Raw genomic sequence first — 18,647 nt, 5'->3', positions numbered from 1 at the left:
AAAAATCACAAAGACCGCAGGATTTTATTGCTGTAATGTGACATTTTGGGAAGGAAACTACAGCCTGGGATGCAGACACCCTTATGTAAAGTAGAGATGTAACTGTTCATTGCCTTTATTTTTATATGTAAATCTGTGTGTTCTCCAGATATCACGTTTATTAGAAATGTGACGGAATAGACGAAACTGATTAGTGCATGTGCAGAACAGGTGTGCATTCTGTATTCAGTCTTCATGTTTGTTAAATAGCCTACGTGTCTGTGCTTATGGGAAATAATACATCTGAAATCTATGTTTTCTATCTATATCCATGTATTTTATTTCATTTAAAGTCAACATTTAAGATTTGTAGACTTTTACATTAAATCCTTTTCTGTGGATTTAAAAATGTATATTTTCTGGTACTCTTATTGCGTAAACTTGTTGATCGGTTTGCCAAAAACCGCAAGATTTTGTTGCTGTAATGTGAGATTTTGGGAAGGAAACAACAGCCTGGGATGCAGACACCCTTATGTAAAGTAGAGATGTAACTGTTCATTGCCTTTATTTTTATATAAATATGATATGGTGTTAGTGCAAAAATTGTACTATAACTTAAGCTGAAGCTAACAGTTATAACTATAAGATATATCTGAAATAAATAAGTGCACTGAAACAAATACCAATAACTGTATTTCATTGTTTTCTTATGCGCAATTACTTCATACTGTCTAGTTCTCTTTTTCGTCCTGCATTTATTGTGCCCCCCTCAGAAAAGAACTGGCCCCCAGTGGCCCCCCCAGTCAAATTGGTCTAGAACCGCCACTGCTCCTCAGCTCAGAGCCTGAGCTCAAACATTGATGACCTAGCTTGCACCCAAGGTGAGATGCCAAGTATCTGAACTAGCATCACAGAGCAGCACACTGAGTTTACATGGATGTTTCCTTCTGCACTTTTTCTCTTGAGACAACAGGACATGTTTGGTGTTTTCTTTGCGGGAAATAGTTTTTTTGAAACTTGTTGGCCTGTGGAAAAATGTAATCATAAGAAAAGCTGCAGATAGAGCCATACGAAATGAATGCAGCTGATTATTTAATGTTTAATGTTCTTTTTATAGGCAATAATTTAACCGATTTTTTTATTTTGGCCCACTGTGTATTTGAGTTTGACACCCCTGACCTAAGTCTAAAGACACTCAAAGAGAACATTTCATTAAAAAAACTAAAGCTTTTGAACTCAGACTGCTGAAGCATTATATGTGTTTAAATAAAGTTTCGAATACACGTTTGCACAGATCAAGGACTGTTTAAAGCAATGCTAGAGGGAAAACACTGTAAGCATCTTCCAATAGGTAAATTAGAAATTATAATAAACATTTTGTCTGAAATGCTGACTATGCACTCGCACTAATCCAAAGTTTGAAAAGGGGTTTGTTGCATGTTTTTATTGCTTCCATTTCCTGTCACCACTGTACTGTCAGCTAAATCATTCAAAAAGAGCTCTTAGCAGCAAAAGCGTGTCCACATTTCTGAATAAAAACTATATTTTTTAGAAACTGTGAATATAACAGGGGGGAAATCCCCAAAATGTAACAGTGTTTAGACAGCTGGCCCTGAGTAAGCGGTTTCCTTTTAGTAAGTGATGAGTGAGAGGTTTTGTAGTGGTTCAATATGACCACCAGGGGGAGCCACATGACACCTAAAGGCGCGCACTTACTATTATTTAAGCGTTTCTGCTCCACGTTGTCACTTTCAGGAACAGCTGCAGCTTTATTATGATTCTTAACAAACTCTACTAAATTAATTATAATGTTATTTATAGGGTTAATATTATGGTTACATATCTAGGTCTGATTGAGGTAGAATAAAAAGACGTTTGCTCTTTGGGGCAAAGGCTATGTGTCATAAAGGGTGGTTCGTTCAAGTACCATCGAACAAAGAGCAATATGTGTGAAACTGGATGATCTGCATTCCTATTATTTTTGTTGGGACCTTGGGACGTTTCTTCTTACCACAAGAAATTAAATGAAAGTCGTTCAGGAATGCTGCGTTCAGGTACCATGTAGAAACAAAACGTTCATGTTCAAAGATAAATATCTAATCTTTGGGTGTTTAACAACTTTATGAATAGACATACAAAGACAAAATAAAATACAGTAAAACAAGATATAAAATCAAACATATATTTTGTAGATCACATCCAAAAATTATAATTTCACCAACTTATTAATTAACATTAAAAAATCGATAGTAAATATAACATTACAAAAAAGCAACATTTGTCGTCATATTTCCTATTTTCCCACAGATATTGAAGGCAGCATCAGTCAGCACCATGGGAGTCATGTGACGTCCTATCATGTGGTGTATTCACTTCCTCACCAATTTGCTCCAGAGCAGAAAGACCACTCTGCCGTATCATGTCGTCGTTTTAGTTAGTCTGCACCGACATAATCCACCGCAGAAAACATGTTATTTCTGGGTAAATCTGACCGATGCTCGCCTTTGAAGCTGGTGCTTTGGTCGGTGTCGGTTCTGGTGTGTTTGTCAGTCCGGTCCGGAGCCGAGGAGAACCCGTGGTACCAGGACCTCTGCAGGTAATACTAGCTAACAAAACACAACATGTACACAAATGTTTAAGCTAATTATTAGCAGGATTAGATGTGGATATTTGCTTTTTATTGAGCCGGTTTCCCCCAGGACCTTTGCAGGTAATAACAGCTCACAAACACACCTCCCATTCCAGAAAGGAACACATTACTGCGTTTTATACCCTTATGTACACACATGTTTTAGCTAAAGCCTTTATTCATCCCATATAGGGGTCATTTACATTATTACAGAAAGTAAAGAGCCAAAGATTCATATTAATTAAGTAGCATGCTTTGAAATATTAAAGATAAATGTAGAAATGTCACAATGTACACATCCAGTACTAGTAACAGTTGTGAGATAGCAACCAGGTGTTATTATGAAAGGTGGAAGTATGTATTGTACAGTTATTTACAGATGTATTACAGAAGTTGAATTGTCTAGCTAAGGGACAGCAGCAAGTAATAACAATAGGAATAATTACATGTGGTTATTTGCTTATTATTGACGCGGTTTCAATGGATCCACTGATGTAATATGAATGTATACTGTCAAATAAGTAATCAGCTCTTTGTTTCAGTTACAATATATGTATCTAATGTTAATTTCATACTATTAGCTTTCATTTGTGCAAACTAGCTAACATATAGATACAAATAATGTCTTGTTGTGTTGAATGTGCTACTTGATACGTTTAAACCAGTTAACTTGACAACAATTGAATACAATTAGCTTCTATCCTAATTTAAACTGTCTCTAGTCAAAGCAGGGAACTTAACAATATGTTGTTTTTGTAACAAGCTAACGTGTAGCTAGCGGCTAACGTTACATGACATCTGTCATGTCAACAAGCTAACGCTAATTGTTTGCAGCGTAAACTGACATGACTAGTTTATATGACTTGCCTTTCCATAAATCAGCTATAAAACACTGTGCAGTTATATCATAGCTAAAGTAAATAGCATTCACTGTTGCCCAAATGCAGTGCTGTACTTTAATGGAGCTGCTGTTCAAATATTGACACAGAAATAATGAAAAGATAACCAGGAAGTTCATCTGTGAGTTCAGGCTGCAGCTGTTAGTTAGTTCCTTGTTTTGGTAGCATTTACAGAAATGGGTCACACTAATATTTTACAATAAATACATGTTTTTATGTACATTTTCTTGACTAGCTAGTTGTGGTTGAGTGTTGAGACATTTTTGAAGGTGCTTAAACTAATTGTTTTTTTTGTCATTTTTTTTATATGCAGGACTTTGTAACATAAAACCTTGGTTCAGTGTTCATGCAAATAAGAAACACATGGGTGACAAGTAGGGCTGTGCAATTAATCGTATTTTAATCGCGATTACGATGTTGGCTTGCAACGATTACGAAAACAACGTAATCGAAATAAAACGATTATTATTTTTATTTAAAAAAAAAAGAAGGAATTATTTTTTAATTTTTTTTATTGTTTTTTCAGTTGAATTATACTTACAGTTCAGGTTAATCAACTCTTAAAAACATACGGTTCACTTTTTTATTTCAATAAATGGATGTCTTCAAAGTAAATGGATAATCGTTTTTAATAATCGTGATATCAATTATTGACCAAAATAATCGTGATAATGATTTTTGCCATAATCGCCCAGCCCTAGTGACAAGCATTAACAACTAACAGAAAAAACATTGCTCACGACACATACCTTGTACATCTTTATTGTGTGATATATTTACTTTTTAAAACACACTGCATCTGGTAATTGTGCTTAGATGTGTTACAAAGTGTTGCTGCTTATTCCCTGCATACTAATATTTTAAATAAGATACCTTTTGGGGATCGGTCGGACTAAACAAGCAACTTCGAGACATCACGTTGACGAGCATCTATTTGAATTGGTGGTGAGAATGGTCTTAGTAGTAGCGGCTGCTTAATTGTAAAAATCATAGGTGCTGCTCTCGCCATTGCACTGAGCTCTTTAAATAAACAACAAAGGAAAAATGAAATTTATTTAACGCTTCAGGTCCAACTGATAAATGTTTAAACCCAATTCCTCTCCATCTTCTTTACTTCATGTGTTTCTTTTCTTGTGTTGCAGTTATAGATGGGAGGCCATAGACCAGGTTAATAAAGTCGGCTACACGCTAAGGCTTTGTGAGTCTTCACCGTCGACCAGTTGTGGCCCCGGCACCGCCGTCTGCGCCCGGGACCTCAACACCAAAGCTTCCCAGTCTGTGGGTGAGTACAGCACACTGGGTTACACAGCAAAGGTGTCACAGTTTCACCCGACATCTCTTAGCAGCCAGGTGTCGACATCATGGCAGTCTGTTAGAGAAATAATCGATTAAATATAGAAATATACCAGGAGCAGAACAGACATTTCCATTCTAATCCAATATGACATAATATTTATAATAAAGAAGACAGATCTTGGGAAGTAGAAAGACTTTGATAGTTTCTCTTCAGCATATTTTAAACATTATACGTGTGTGTAAAAAGCTTTTATTTGGGTGTGTCTGACACATGTATTTTTTTGACTATGGCTCTGTACTTTTCGCCAATACAAGTCATGTAACTTCTTGTTGTCTTCCTCTTAAGGAAAGCCAACTAGTTAAGATTTCTTTTCCACAACATGTTTTCCATATTTGAGGCGCTTTGAAAATCATTTCAGTTGCCTGTAAGAGCTCAGCAGAGCCACAAACTGTGTAAAGTTGCACATTTAAGCTTAACATGTGATTTTGCAAGCGGCACCATTGTCCTTACTAGTAGAACAACATTGTGTAACAGAAAGAAATATAATAATAAGCTTGTTCCTCTTTGTATTCCAGTAATTAAACATGTTGAAGTACTCCTTTTAGCCGCTTTCACAACAAGTACTTTGCCGTACTTAGTTCCCAGCACTTAGTGCCCCCATGGAACTAAGAGCAGATCACGTTCACACCGGAATAAGTCCCTGAGGGAAGATTACGCAAATGAAGCCGCTGACGTCACTTCTTCTTCTGCTTTGGGTTTACTGGCAGGCCGCAAACAACTTCACGGCGTATACTGCCACCTCGAAGTTCCCGGCCAGAAGTCCCCGGAGTTGGGGACTGGCTCCAGTAGAAGCTGCTGGGACTCCCAGCAGCTTCTACTGAAGCCTTCCGAGTAAATCGCCAGAACGCCGACACCTCCTCATCTCCACCGCTCCCATGTTTTATTTTGTGTTGCCATAAGTTAGTTTCTCTCCGTTGGTGCGCGGGGCTAATGCTAATAATGCTAATGCCAGCAAATAAAATGACTTTTCCGAGTTTTACGGGCCGTGGTTCGTAATTCGCCCAGCCAATCAGAAAATGGAACTTTTTTCTCCCCAGGAAAGTACCACCTCTCTAGCAGGGACTAAAAAAAGGGTAAAAGTTCCCATGAACTAAGTTCTCTTTTTAGTGTGAACACAAAATCCCAGGAACTATCGGAACTAAACGGGAAAAGTACTCCGGTGTGAAAGCGCCTTTTGTATTCAGTTTAACCACACTGCTCTGTTAAAACCCTAACTAGTTGTTTTTAATAGAAGGTGCATGTGAGCTGACATACCTTAGTGCTCTTTGACTCTGATGCCTCTCATGTGTCTTATGACGGCCACGCAGCAGAACATTTCACACTCTTTAGTGACACTGCAGGAGTAAATCTACATCCTAGAGGCTGTCTGTATACCACTGCTGCTTTGTGTTGTTGCCAAACACACATCTTGTGGTCTGTTCTGTGTAAGGCATCTGATTCACTCATCTGCATTAGTGATCGTGGATCATGTGATCTACTTTGAAGTCCTGTTGTTTGACCACTTGGAAGTTTGCCTTCTTGCTAAGAATTGATGAGTTGTCGTCAAATCAGAGGCAATGAAAACATATTAATGAACAAAAAAAATGATATTATTGTGCTCGTATGCATGTTACTGCATGTGCGCAGAAAAATAAGAAGCGTACGTGTGGGATTTATTTGGTGAGATATGTTTTTAATGTTTGTTTCATAACAGCTTGAATAACTCTGATACATTTGATGTTTTACGGCACCTGCACCCCTACTGTCACTTTGAATGATGAGTGTAGGGTTGCAGCGACTATTTATTAAAAACAATTTCCAGTTCACAAACTATAAAAATGCCAATTATATTTTCCCACAGGCAGGACATTTTCATCAGATGTCGTGTTTTATTCGACCAGCCCGAAATTATTACATTTACTGTAATCTATAACAAAGAAAGGCATCAAAACCTTATAATTGAGACCCTGGAGCCTCAAATATATGGCTTTGTTGCTTAAAAGGATGATCTAATGACCAAATAGTTGTGTGTGGATGTATTTATTCCAGTGCGCATAAGTGTTAGTGTAACAGTAGTTATTGTAGTTGCTGTGTGTCTGAGGATAAGAGGTGTAATACTGTTCTAAATGATAAGAGACTGAATCCAAAATGTTCAGATCTGATTCCTGGCAGGACCACAGAGTGAAGTAGTGCTTGAGAGCAGATCTCTGTGCTGATGAGGCCAAATCTGCTGCTGTTTGTCAGCAAGATCAACCTTTCTGTCCCTCGCTGCAAAATAAAAGGCAGGCAGGAGCTACACCTAACCATGATGAGTTATATATGAAAAACAAATCTGATATTCTTTATGAGAAAACCTCTGTCTTTGTTGCAGCTTTTACCAAATGATGCTTTCTCAAAGTATTTGCACAATGAGAAATGTGATAAATAATCATCAGTAATGTAGATTTAATGACTAAGCAGGTAAAGGCCAATGACGGTACAGGTAAAAGAAAGTGCGGTGAATTCAGAAAAATACATTACTATTATTTGTAGCCTTTAAAACCATGTAAAAACTCTACTTATGATTAAAAAAAAGGACGTTTACATGATATTCCAAGCCCTCATTTGTATGCAGTTGTCTAATTCAGCCTTCTAGAGCAGGACATATTACCCACAATTCCATATGATCCTATGCTATATGGAAAGATGTGCAGCATATCATACATTTTAAGTTGAACAAATTAATAAAATAGGATAGAATAGTTGCAATATATTCTGTCATTTCCCTCCATGCATTAGTGGTTAACCTCAACCTGTTGCCTGGTTAGCTTCCTCCCTTCCAGCTGTGACCTTCAGCCCTGGTGTTTATTCAATCACGCCGACATAAACTGATTTAACTTCATTCAAGACTGTCATGCCCTCAGTTGAGACGCAGATCTTGCCTCTCACTCCCTGAATTTAGACATAATTATATCAGCGAGATTTGATGCACCGGATCAATAAGTGTTTCAGTTGTTTTATCCACTAAATTCATCAAATATCTACAGTTTACAGCTTATTAAATATGATAAATCTCTGCTTCTATGTTTTATATTCTTTTAAAGGTCACCTGTCATGCTATGTTTAGGCAATAGCATAGGTCTCAGATATATACAAATATATAAAAAACATGTCTATTACCTCATTCACACCAACGCAACTCCGGTTCAAGCTCCGTGCTACTAGAGCTTTTCAGGTTCAGAACCGGTTCTTCGGTTTCGTGGAGGCTCTTTTCAAACCGCCCAGAGTCCGACTGGTGCTGCGTCATCGTTTGCGTCATGACGTAACCGTTTGCTTCATAAAGCCAAACCGCGCGGAAACCCCTCACAGCTGACACCGACAACAACAACAATGGCCGATTGTGCTCCAGCTTCCTCTGTACCTCTTCGGAAGACCAGATTCCCCGCAGGCAGCTGGTCTCTCCAGTGGACCACTGCTGCTTGTTAAGTTTCTCCATCGTTGTGTACAAACTGGATAAAATGCAGGCTTCTTGTTGTTGTTCAGGAGTTGATCCCGTCCCTGCCCCCGCCTCGACGTAAGCGTGACGTATGCGGTGCTTTTGCTCTGGCTGGACAATTTTGTGGTGCTTGAAACGAACCGGATTCCGGAGCTAAGAGGCTCTGAGTGTTAGCGATGCTAATGTAAACAAAGACCATAATACGTCCAAAACAGTCGGGCATTGTTTCTGATAGCAACGTTTCTGATTGGGCCGTGGGTCCACATTTCAGATATTACGTCATATCGGACGCAAATCTGGATCAGCTCCGTTGTTCCCCGTTTTTAGAGATTTGGGTACGGAGGAAAAGAGAGAGGGTTTTATTTTCTGACGCTGCGTGAGTTCCCCGACGCACCGGGGACACATGTTGATGTATAAGAGACATCACAAAGTGCATTTTGCATGATGGGTTTAAGATGATTTGAGTGAAATCTGTGTCTGAATCTCAAAGACAGAGGGGGCTCCTGATATATTATTTACAGTAAACCTCAGGCTTTGTGTTGGTTTCTTCTCATCAGGTGTAACTGATTTGTTCTCATGTCTTTATCTCGTTCTTGTTAACAAACGTCTCCATTGATCATCCTTCCACGTCAGAAAGCCCTCTTGTTTGTTTATCATTTCCACATCGATCTGATTAGTTCAGCTTTAGTTCTGCTCCACAGTTCCCCCCCCCCCCCCCACTAATCACAGGTTTGCTTAGCCCAGGGGGTGCTGCCATTATCATTCATTAACAGACACAGTGATGCACTCAGAGATGTTGTTATAAGAAAAGACCCTCTGAAGAATCACTTGACGTAAAGACAGAAATGTAAAACGTCTTGGAGCGCTTTGGATGCCTTCTCAATAGGGTTTGACTGAATGTAGTCAACATGTGGTTTTAAATCTGGCCACTATCAGAACAACATACATCAAATGTAGGTTCATGTTTGGTTTTCTCTTTGAGGGAAATAGTTTTGTTGAAGCTGTTGTTGTCCTGTGGAAAAATGTAATCATAAGAAATGACTTTATTTATCTCTTTCGAAATTAAAACACAAAAAACAATGAAAATATTTCTAAAAACATCAAAAATATGCAATCAAATAAATATGATTGTTAAAACATAAAAAGTCAAAGTTAATATATGCAAATAAAGATACAAACATAATTATTATATTTTAACAAACATAGGAAGTTAAAGTAAAATGTCCAATTAAAAATAAAGTATAATGAAATGTATGTAAACATAAGAAATGTAAATATTATTGCATTTGTATTATGATATTAATGCTGTAAATTCACCAGACCTAGGCTCAATGCCACATTAGCTCCGTAATATAATCTATATTTAGACACAGGAGTACTGTTATTTTTTTGGGGCTATTTCTCAACAACAGCTCCGTCACTATCTTTGATTTCGGATTGGCTTTTTACAGACGACGAGCTGTCAGACAGTTATTTCAGAGTCACTTGACACCAACTTGCCTTCAGTCTGAGGTTGTTACCCCCCCCCCCCGCCCCCCCTCGGTCACAGATTGGTGTTTGGTCGCTCTCGGCGTGTCACCTGACTCTCAGACTGACAAAGAGCTGGAGACTGCAGACTCATGTTGTTGTTGTTGTTGTTGTTGTTGTGTTACATTTCTCAGCCTATTTTTGCACAGAAATCCACATTCGTCCCACGTCGGGGACATTTCCAGTGTTCTAGTAGAACTAACATATGAGATATATAATAAAGTGGTACTTCAGTAGAGGACCTGAATACTTCCTCTGCCTACATGTGTATGGAAAGTGAAAGAAAGGCAAACAAGCGGCAGTGTTGTCGACGAGTTGCAGTTTAATCTTGCAGCTGATTTATCACATGACTCGGGACATCGAGCAGAAACGTTCTCAAACAGAAATAGACACCATTGTCACGCCCTGCTCTCTCTCTGTCTCTCTCTCTCTCTCTATCCATCCATCTATAAATCTCTGTCTCTCGCTCTTTCTCTCGCTCGCTCTTTCTCTCGCTCTCTCTCTCTCTATCTATCTATCCATCTATATATCTCTATCTCTCTCTCTGTCTATCGCTCTCAATACAAATTCAAATCAACTGTATTGGCATGACCATATAGAAACACAGTATTGGGGTTTCCTTTCACTATATTGTGTTATATAGGTGGCCTGAAACGCCTCCATTGGACTAATTTGTTTATTTCCGGATCGTAGTGACGTCACTATGTAATACTCGCACTTCTATTGGCTAGCGCTCCAACACATCGTACATCATGATAGGCTAAGGAGTTGACCAATCAGAGCAGACTGGGCTCTGGCTTATGGTTTCTTAACATTACCTTTCAGCCATCACCTTTTGATTTGCTTTTTAGATGAATCGTTTCTTATCGGAGCTGAGTCCATCTCAAAGTCCAAGGTGATGTCTTCACATTGGTTGAGCAACAATTAAAGAGTGAAAATCAATTAACCATCACGAGACAAAAAAGCACAATTTTTAAAGACAAAAAAAAACAGCAAATGTGTGTTTTTTGTTTAACTAGGAAACGTTTGCTTTTTTCATTTTAATTGACTTATTGTTTACTTATTGATTATTTAGTTGTTCTGGCTTTTATAGTAACACAATAATATAACATTACTAATACTATAACATAAATTAACCATCTGCATAATTGTCTTTAAATATGTGATATTACTTCTGTCATTTTACTGAATGCAGGATCGCATTAAGTTCACAAATCTAAAGCACGAATGATTAATTGATAATCAAGAGTTGCAGAATGTTCTGTTGATCAAAGTTATCAGCTTGATCTAATTTAATGACATTAAAAACACGCATTCTGCATAATTATCTGATGGATCTGTGTACTTCAAACAGTCGTAAAGGTTGACTGGCCTTACCTATTCTTTGATATTGGTCAACAAACTTCAACATGTGGTCGATAGAAAAACTCCTCTTCCTTATTACAGACGTTATATAATGACGACTGTTCAATGTCAAACGGGTTAGTTATTTTGGGGACAGTGAACTTGCTGAAAAGTTCAATTGAAAATGAGATATATCAATAGTTTTATGTTAGTGTTTGTCAAATATAAACGGGGTTCTTACGGTCATTAAAAACCTGGAAAAGTCACGGAAATTCAAAATGCTAATTCCAGGCCCTGGAGAAGTTTTGGAAAACAATATTTTTCCCAAAGTTTTGGAAAAGTCATGGAAATGTAACTAAAGTTGTATCAAATATAATTTATATTTTATCTAATTGCCGAAATAGTAATACTATAATGATAATACTGTATAGTAATGAAACGTGAAATGGTATTTAACCGACGAGGTGTTTTGCTGGTGAGAGATTTTAGTTGCTTTAGCCTGTAGAAGCTAGTAAGCCAACTATTTGATTTGTTTTAGATAGGACCAACATGTTTCAGACCTTATTTTCCTGTTTTCCATGTTAAAATAAATCATTTTCAGTGGTACCGCTGAGGAAGAGTACTTTTTTTGGTCATGGAAAATTAGGTAAAGCTCATGGAAAATCATTGGTGAAAAAGGGTTTGAACCCTGTATAAAATCACAGGAGCAGTTGTACTCACTGCCTCCTACTGTAGTTGTGTTCTTAGTAGGTCACTGTGTTGTTCAGTTACTTTCCTTAATGCTCCCTTAGTGCTATCAGAGGGAGAGAGGGCACACACACAGATAAAAACACTCTTTAAAAGCTTGTGCAAGTTTCTCCTGAACTGACTCGTCAATAGAACAATATTTACGAAAGAAACAACAAGTTTTTGTAACAGTCAAACTGAAAATGCATAACAGGAATGGGAGGACTAGAATGAGGTCATTCGACACACACACACACACACACACACACACACACACACACACACACACACACACACACACACACACACACACACACACACACACACACACACACATACACACAGGGAATTTGTAGCTTCACTGAATCCAAATGTGTTTCTATGCATGTCTGCTGAAGGACCTGGGAAGAAGAGACGGAGTATTCATTGATTGTCGTGTTGGTTGCCGCTGAAATAGAGACGCATGTTTAGCGTGTCACATGCTCTACATGCGGTAACTCATTTACAGACATCAGTTCCTCTCGCTGTGAGTTTATTTCACAAAATGTTTCCCACTGTTGTCTAATGATATTCCTCTGGTGAATAACGAGTGTACTGACGGCAGGGTCGGGATGTTACGCTGCACATGTTTACTTTGTGTTCGGGTCGGAAAGAGTTGGTGGGTTAAGACATTATTCTAACCGTCTGTCGCCTACAGAAACACACACGGATACCCAGAGACTGTGGGATTTATTTTTACCTTTTTTAAAGCTAACATTTTATTATATAAGCGTTATAATAATCTATTCACGGAAATGACTGTAGCCAGGTATCATGACGTCTATATCCCTTCAAATCTGGCATTTGAAAATTAGGTACTGAACGTTTTGGTGTAGCTTTTTGTAACCGTGGTAATCAGATTACAAAGAAATATTTTTAATGAACCCGTTTTACATTTGAAATAAATATGCGGGTAGAATATTGTTAACTTTTCAGGAAAAACTTTATAAAATACATTTTTAGATTTATTTGGGTTGACTTGTTTTAATTTTCATAATGATTTATGAATAACGGAGTGTTTATTCCTTTTTGTGTGAATTGAAAATGGAGGAATACAAATTATAATTATTAATTACAAAATGTCATTTTTATTCAGTAACTGATTTCAATTGATTGAAAACACAACCCTGGTAGCTTTATGTTTATATCATGTTTGTATGGTTATCAATGAGTGCTAAAGGAAAAGTTAAAGGGGGGGGGGGGCAGGAGCTCCAACAAGCCGTGTAGGACAGAGTGAATACACATACTATACAGAGATGCTGTATGAGAAACCAATGTGAGTTTGGAACATTGAATTTAAATCTATTCTAGTCGACCTCAACAATGGAAATATGATCAGTAGAAATGGCCGTGACATGGGACCTTTTTAAAAGGAGTAAAGCTAAGTTTTTTTATTATTCAAATGGTGTCCTTCCACCCTAAGTATTGTAATGACTGTAAAGTAAACTGAATTGCATTTCTGCATTTCATTCGACTTATTGTAACGTGAGTGAGATTTCTACATATCCATAAAAAACACAATGCTCTGTAATTGATAGATTTGTATTCTGTGTATTTCCCCGTGCAGGTGAGCTGTCTCTGCAGAGGCTCTCTGGCTCGGTGCTGGATTTCAACAGCACGGAGAAATGTCCGGGAAGCGACAACAACATCCAGACCAGCATCAGCTTCCAGTGTGGGAAAACCATGGTACGACACACACACACACACACACACACACACACACACACACACACACACACACACACACACACACACACACACACACACACACACACACACACACACACACACACACACACACACACACACACACACACACACACACACACACACACACACACACACACACACACACACCACTTCAGGGGACATTACATTGACTTACATGCATTTCCTGGAGACTTATCCTAACCCTAACCAACACATGCCTAACCCTTAACCTTACCCTAAACCTAACCAAGTCTTCACCCTAACATTAATGATCCCCCTTATGGGGACCTCCAATTTGTCCCCATAAGGGAGGCGAGTCCCCATACGTGACTATGTAAACAGATGTAGGTCCCCACAAGTATAGTAATGCCAGGCCACACACACACACACACACACACACACACACACACACACACACACACACACACACACACACACACACACACACACACACACACACACACACACACACACACACACACACACACACACACACACACACACACACACACACACACACACACACACACAGGGAGTGTTTTTAGAACAGAAAATGATTTGTGTTTCAAGGAGTGGTGTTTAGGCAGGGGGGGCTGAAGCTTAGAGAGAGGAAGGCCATTATGGTTGTGGTCTACATTGATATTAAGTTATGTGAATAGATATCTTCCTAGGTTTTGGGTCATTTGTTGTAAGACACTTTTTGATGCCTGCTTTGCAAAGTTAACGCTGCGCTACTTGGCATCTATTAAGCAGCAATGTAGAACTATATGTCCAAGGTGTGGCATATTTCAGCAATTTACTTTAATAGCTATCAAATACAAATATGGACACGTGGAACTGGGACATGGCACGCTCTGTAGTGTGGGAAATAATGACATTTTTTGTTTCCCTAAAAAATAATGCGGTGGAAACTGAATTGTTTAGTAGGCACCTTTTTTTGTTTATAACGGGATGGTCAGCAAATAAAAAATTGGACACAGCAATGCTTTGGTGAGAAAGCTCCATTAGGGGTTTATATTGCAAAGCAGTCAGGTTTCATCAGCAGAAACTCAGCCTTATGAGTTGTTCTGTGGATGCAGTTTGTCACTCCACAAGCTACAAAGGTGAACAATAATACACTTTACATGAGTGTAAAGTGGCATCCTTAACGTGCACCACACGGTTGAGTACATGTTAATGATCAGCTGTTTCGTATTCAGCATGTTATGATTTGTAATGAGTTAGAATTGAAATGGATGTTTTCTTCACTCAATTTGAAAAGACATTTGAGCAGCTGTCGGCTCTGGCAGGAAGTGAGGGGGAATAATGTCGAACGATGACAGTCACCTGCTCGTTTGAGTCAATAGTGTGTGTGTGTCTGCGGTTTCAGGGGATCGTGGTGGTGGGGTGAGACATTCACACCGAGCAGAAGAAAACCACGATCAGCTCTAGATTTTCCTTTTACAAAGTGTAGAGAGGAGAAATGAAAGTCATCTAATGCTGGGAAGAAGAAGGAGAAGTCATGAGAGCCACATTGTGACACAGAAGCGGACAGTCTATTTAGTTATGACCAGTGGTGTAGTGGGCGTTGGACGCGGGGGATCGCCGTCCCCCCACTTATTTGGAGCATGATTTTTTTTTTTTAATAGTCTAATAAATATAAAATCATTGCCAGTGTTATCAGTTGCAAGGGTGTAATGACGAAAACATAATACATTTCACAGTAATTATAATAAAAACGTAGCTCAAGTATTTATGCAACTTGTGTGTGTGTGTGTGTGTGTGTGTGTGTGTGTGTGTGTGTGTGTGTGTGTGTGTGTGTGTGTGTGTGTGTGTGTGTGTGTGTGTGTGTGTCCTAGCATTACTATACTTGTGGGGACCTAAATCTGTTTACATCGTCACGTGTGGGGACTCGCCTCCCTTATGGGGACAAATTGGAGGGGAATCATTAATTTTAGGGTGAAGACTTGGTTAAGGGTTAATGTAATGTCCCCTGAAGTGATGTATACGTGTGTGTGTGTGTGTGTGTGTGTGTGTAAAGTAGAAGAAGGTGTAACGGAGAGTGACAAGAGTGCGAATACAAAAAAAAGTCCACTCTCACTTAATAAGTGTTCTTGAAAATAACCCTTGAGCAAGCACTGAACCTTCATCCACTCAACTCTAAATGTGGAAGTTAATGTTAACCATTTATATACTGTCATGCGGCCTGGCAAATATTATCCACTGTATCAGTTATAAACAGAATAAGACATGTGTGTGTGTTTCAATGTGTTTCTGTATTCCAACAAAAGCACAGACACAGTCGCCATTAAGGGAATCACATGTTTTGTCTGTGATGAATTGTTACTGCCTGCTACACAGCACTATCATATGGAACTGTTGCAACCAAGGACTATTTTCTCTCAACATCTCCATACGTGGGAGGCTGAAAACTGCATTTTCTTTGCATTTTGCATCCGTCTCACTCCTGTTCCTGTGTGTGTGCTGCAGGGGACCCCGGAGTTTGTGGCTGTGTCTCAGTGTGTGCATTACTTTGAGTGGAGGACGTACGCCGCCTGCAAGAGAGACACATTCAAGCCACACAAAGAGGTATGTGGAGGAACATCTGACTCACCGAGGAGACGGTTTCTCTGTGTCGAGGCGTCAGATGTGAGAAACCAAGAGCCGCAGAGGTGTTTCAGAGGAAATCGAAAATGTTCTTCCCACCCGTGTGAGGATGTACTGCATGTCGTTAGAACATGTCACATGTTGTTACAATGAAGCTGTTGACGTGGAGACATCGAGAGAATGTGTGAAATTAATTACATTTGCTTTTATAGCACTCGATATCTGTTGCAAAATACAAATTATTGTATTGTAGTGACTCACTGGTCAACATTTTCCTGTCCAGTCCTTTTGCCTTAAAACAGATTTTTTTTTAATATTTGTTATAAATATGTTTACATATTTCCTTAAACACCAAGACAAGTTTCTCTAATGTGCGAACCTGCTTTATTTGGCAAATAAACTTTTTTTTCTGATACTAATTTAAAATAGGAACTTGTCCTTTTCATTAAAATATTAATTATTTTGTGAATTAACAAATTAGGATATCTATTTGGTTTACATTTTTTGTTTTAAATGTTGTTCTGCTTCTGTGTAATAGTTGTTGATTATATTAACCAATATCGGCTAATGCAAATAATAATTAAAATATTTAAAAGTATGAAAATGACTTATTGTACCATGACAAGTCACTTTGCTTATGAAAATGAAATATCCACTCGTTAAGAGGAATTTGTATTGCATGTAGGCATAACGATCACTTACTATTAGTATACTATGAGAAGCTGCAGACCTGTAGTATAGAACCATTTGCCTTACCATACATGTGACATAAGACATTTCTTATCTTTTTGACTGTCTTTAAAGGTCCCATGTCATGCGGGTGCTAGTGTAGCCTCGCAGATGGGGGTGCTGCAGCCCCCTCAGCACCCCCCTCTTCCCGCGTCCATTCGCGATGTCTCGCAGTCCCCACGGAGCAAACAGGAAATGGCCATGACATGGGACCTTTAATGTCAATATTCACACGTTATGTTCGTCTATGAATTGTTCTTCTTCAGGTGATGATGGAAGATGTCAGTACTGTAATATGACACTACCTCCTTTGTGTGCAGGTGCCTTGCTACGTGTTCGACTCTGACGGCAAGAAGCACGACCTGAACCCTCTGATCAAAGTGAACGATGGATATCTGGTGGACGACGGTGACGACACCATCGACTTCTACATCAACATCTGCCGGAGCCTCAGTCAGTACCTCGGGTTGGGGGAGGGGGGGGGAGATAAATGACTTAGAAAATGAAATACTGAATTTGATTAGGTATTTAGTAATATTTTAGGGTTGTGTGTTTTTTTAGTTCTGAGAAGATCTTGAATGATATAAATGAGTTTGGTTGCAAAAAGAAGACGCCACAGACCTAAAGAAGTGAAACATGTCTTTGTTTGGAGATGTGTATACCCCCTTAATATTGTCGCCATATATACCTTGAAATGTCACCTTAACCCTTGATCATATTTGACTGACGTTGCCATACATTATGTGTATGTTCCAATTTGATTTCCTATTGTAATCAAACCTCGTTGTCTTTCCTATCATCTCATATCCTCCCTCAGACCGACCGGGTGACTCGTGTGCAGAGGGCTCGGCCGCCTGTCTGGTCACCAGCCACGGATCCTACGACATGGGCTCTCCTACCGCACAGCTGGAGCTGCTGTCAAATGAGAGGTATCTATAAATACGATCATATGAATAGAAAACAAAGTCCTTGTTGAGCTTCTCCAACGTGTCTCATTACTACACAGTAGGATAAACTCTTAAAGGTCACCTATCATGCAAAATCCACTTTTCTATGTCTCTTCTACATCAGCATGTGTCCCCTCTTCTTCATGTCTCTTCTACATCAGCATGTGTCCCCTCTTCTTCATGTCTCTTCTACATCAACATGTGTCCCCTCTTCTTCATGTCTCTTCTACATCAACATGTGTCCCCTCTTCTTCATGTCTCTTCTACATCAACATGTGTCCCCTCTTCTTCATGTCTCTTCTACATCAGCATTTGTCCCCTCTTCTTCATGTCTCTTCTACATCAGCATGTGTCCCCTCTTCTTCATGTCTCTTCTACATCAACATGTGTCCCCTCTTCTTCATGTCTCTTCTACATCAACATGTGTCCCCTCTTCTTCATGTCTCTTCTACATCAGCATGTGTCCCCTCTTCTTCATGTCTCTTCTACATCAACATGTGTCCCCTCTTCTTCATGTCTCTTCTACATCAACATGTGTCCCCTCTTCTTCATGTCTCTTCTATATCAACATGTGTCCCCTCTTCTTCATGTCTCTTCTACGTCAACATGTGTCCCCTCTTCTTCATGTCTCTTCTACATCAACATGTGTCCCCTCTTCTTCATGTCTCTTCCACATCAACATGTGTCCCCTCTTCTTCATGTCTCTTCCACATCAACATGT

General features: G+C 39.0%; 1 protein-coding gene across 1 annotated transcript in view; it reads left to right on the top strand.

Annotated features, from left to right (window-relative positions):
* Nucleotides 1–2,357: 2,357 nt before the first annotated feature.
* igf2r (insulin-like growth factor 2 receptor) overlaps nt 2,358–18,647 on the top strand; it is a 71,454-nt gene continuing 55,164 nt past the window's right edge. Inside the window, 6 exon segments of the mRNA XM_034075756.2 lie at nt 2,358–2,575; nt 4,650–4,789; nt 13,522–13,640; nt 16,134–16,232; nt 17,300–17,432; nt 17,797–17,908. Coding sequence (XP_033931647.2) covers nt 2,448–2,575; nt 4,650–4,789; nt 13,522–13,640; nt 16,134–16,232; nt 17,300–17,432; nt 17,797–17,908 — 731 coding nt within the window. The 5' untranslated portion in view covers nt 2,358–2,447.

This window comes from Pseudochaenichthys georgianus, chromosome 24, assembly GCF_902827115.2.
Source record: "Pseudochaenichthys georgianus chromosome 24, fPseGeo1.2, whole genome shotgun sequence".
Taxonomy (NCBI): Eukaryota; Metazoa; Chordata; class Actinopteri; order Perciformes; family Channichthyidae; genus Pseudochaenichthys; species Pseudochaenichthys georgianus.
Note: the sequence above shows the minus strand (reverse complement) of the source record. Positions and strands in the feature narration are given on the sequence as shown.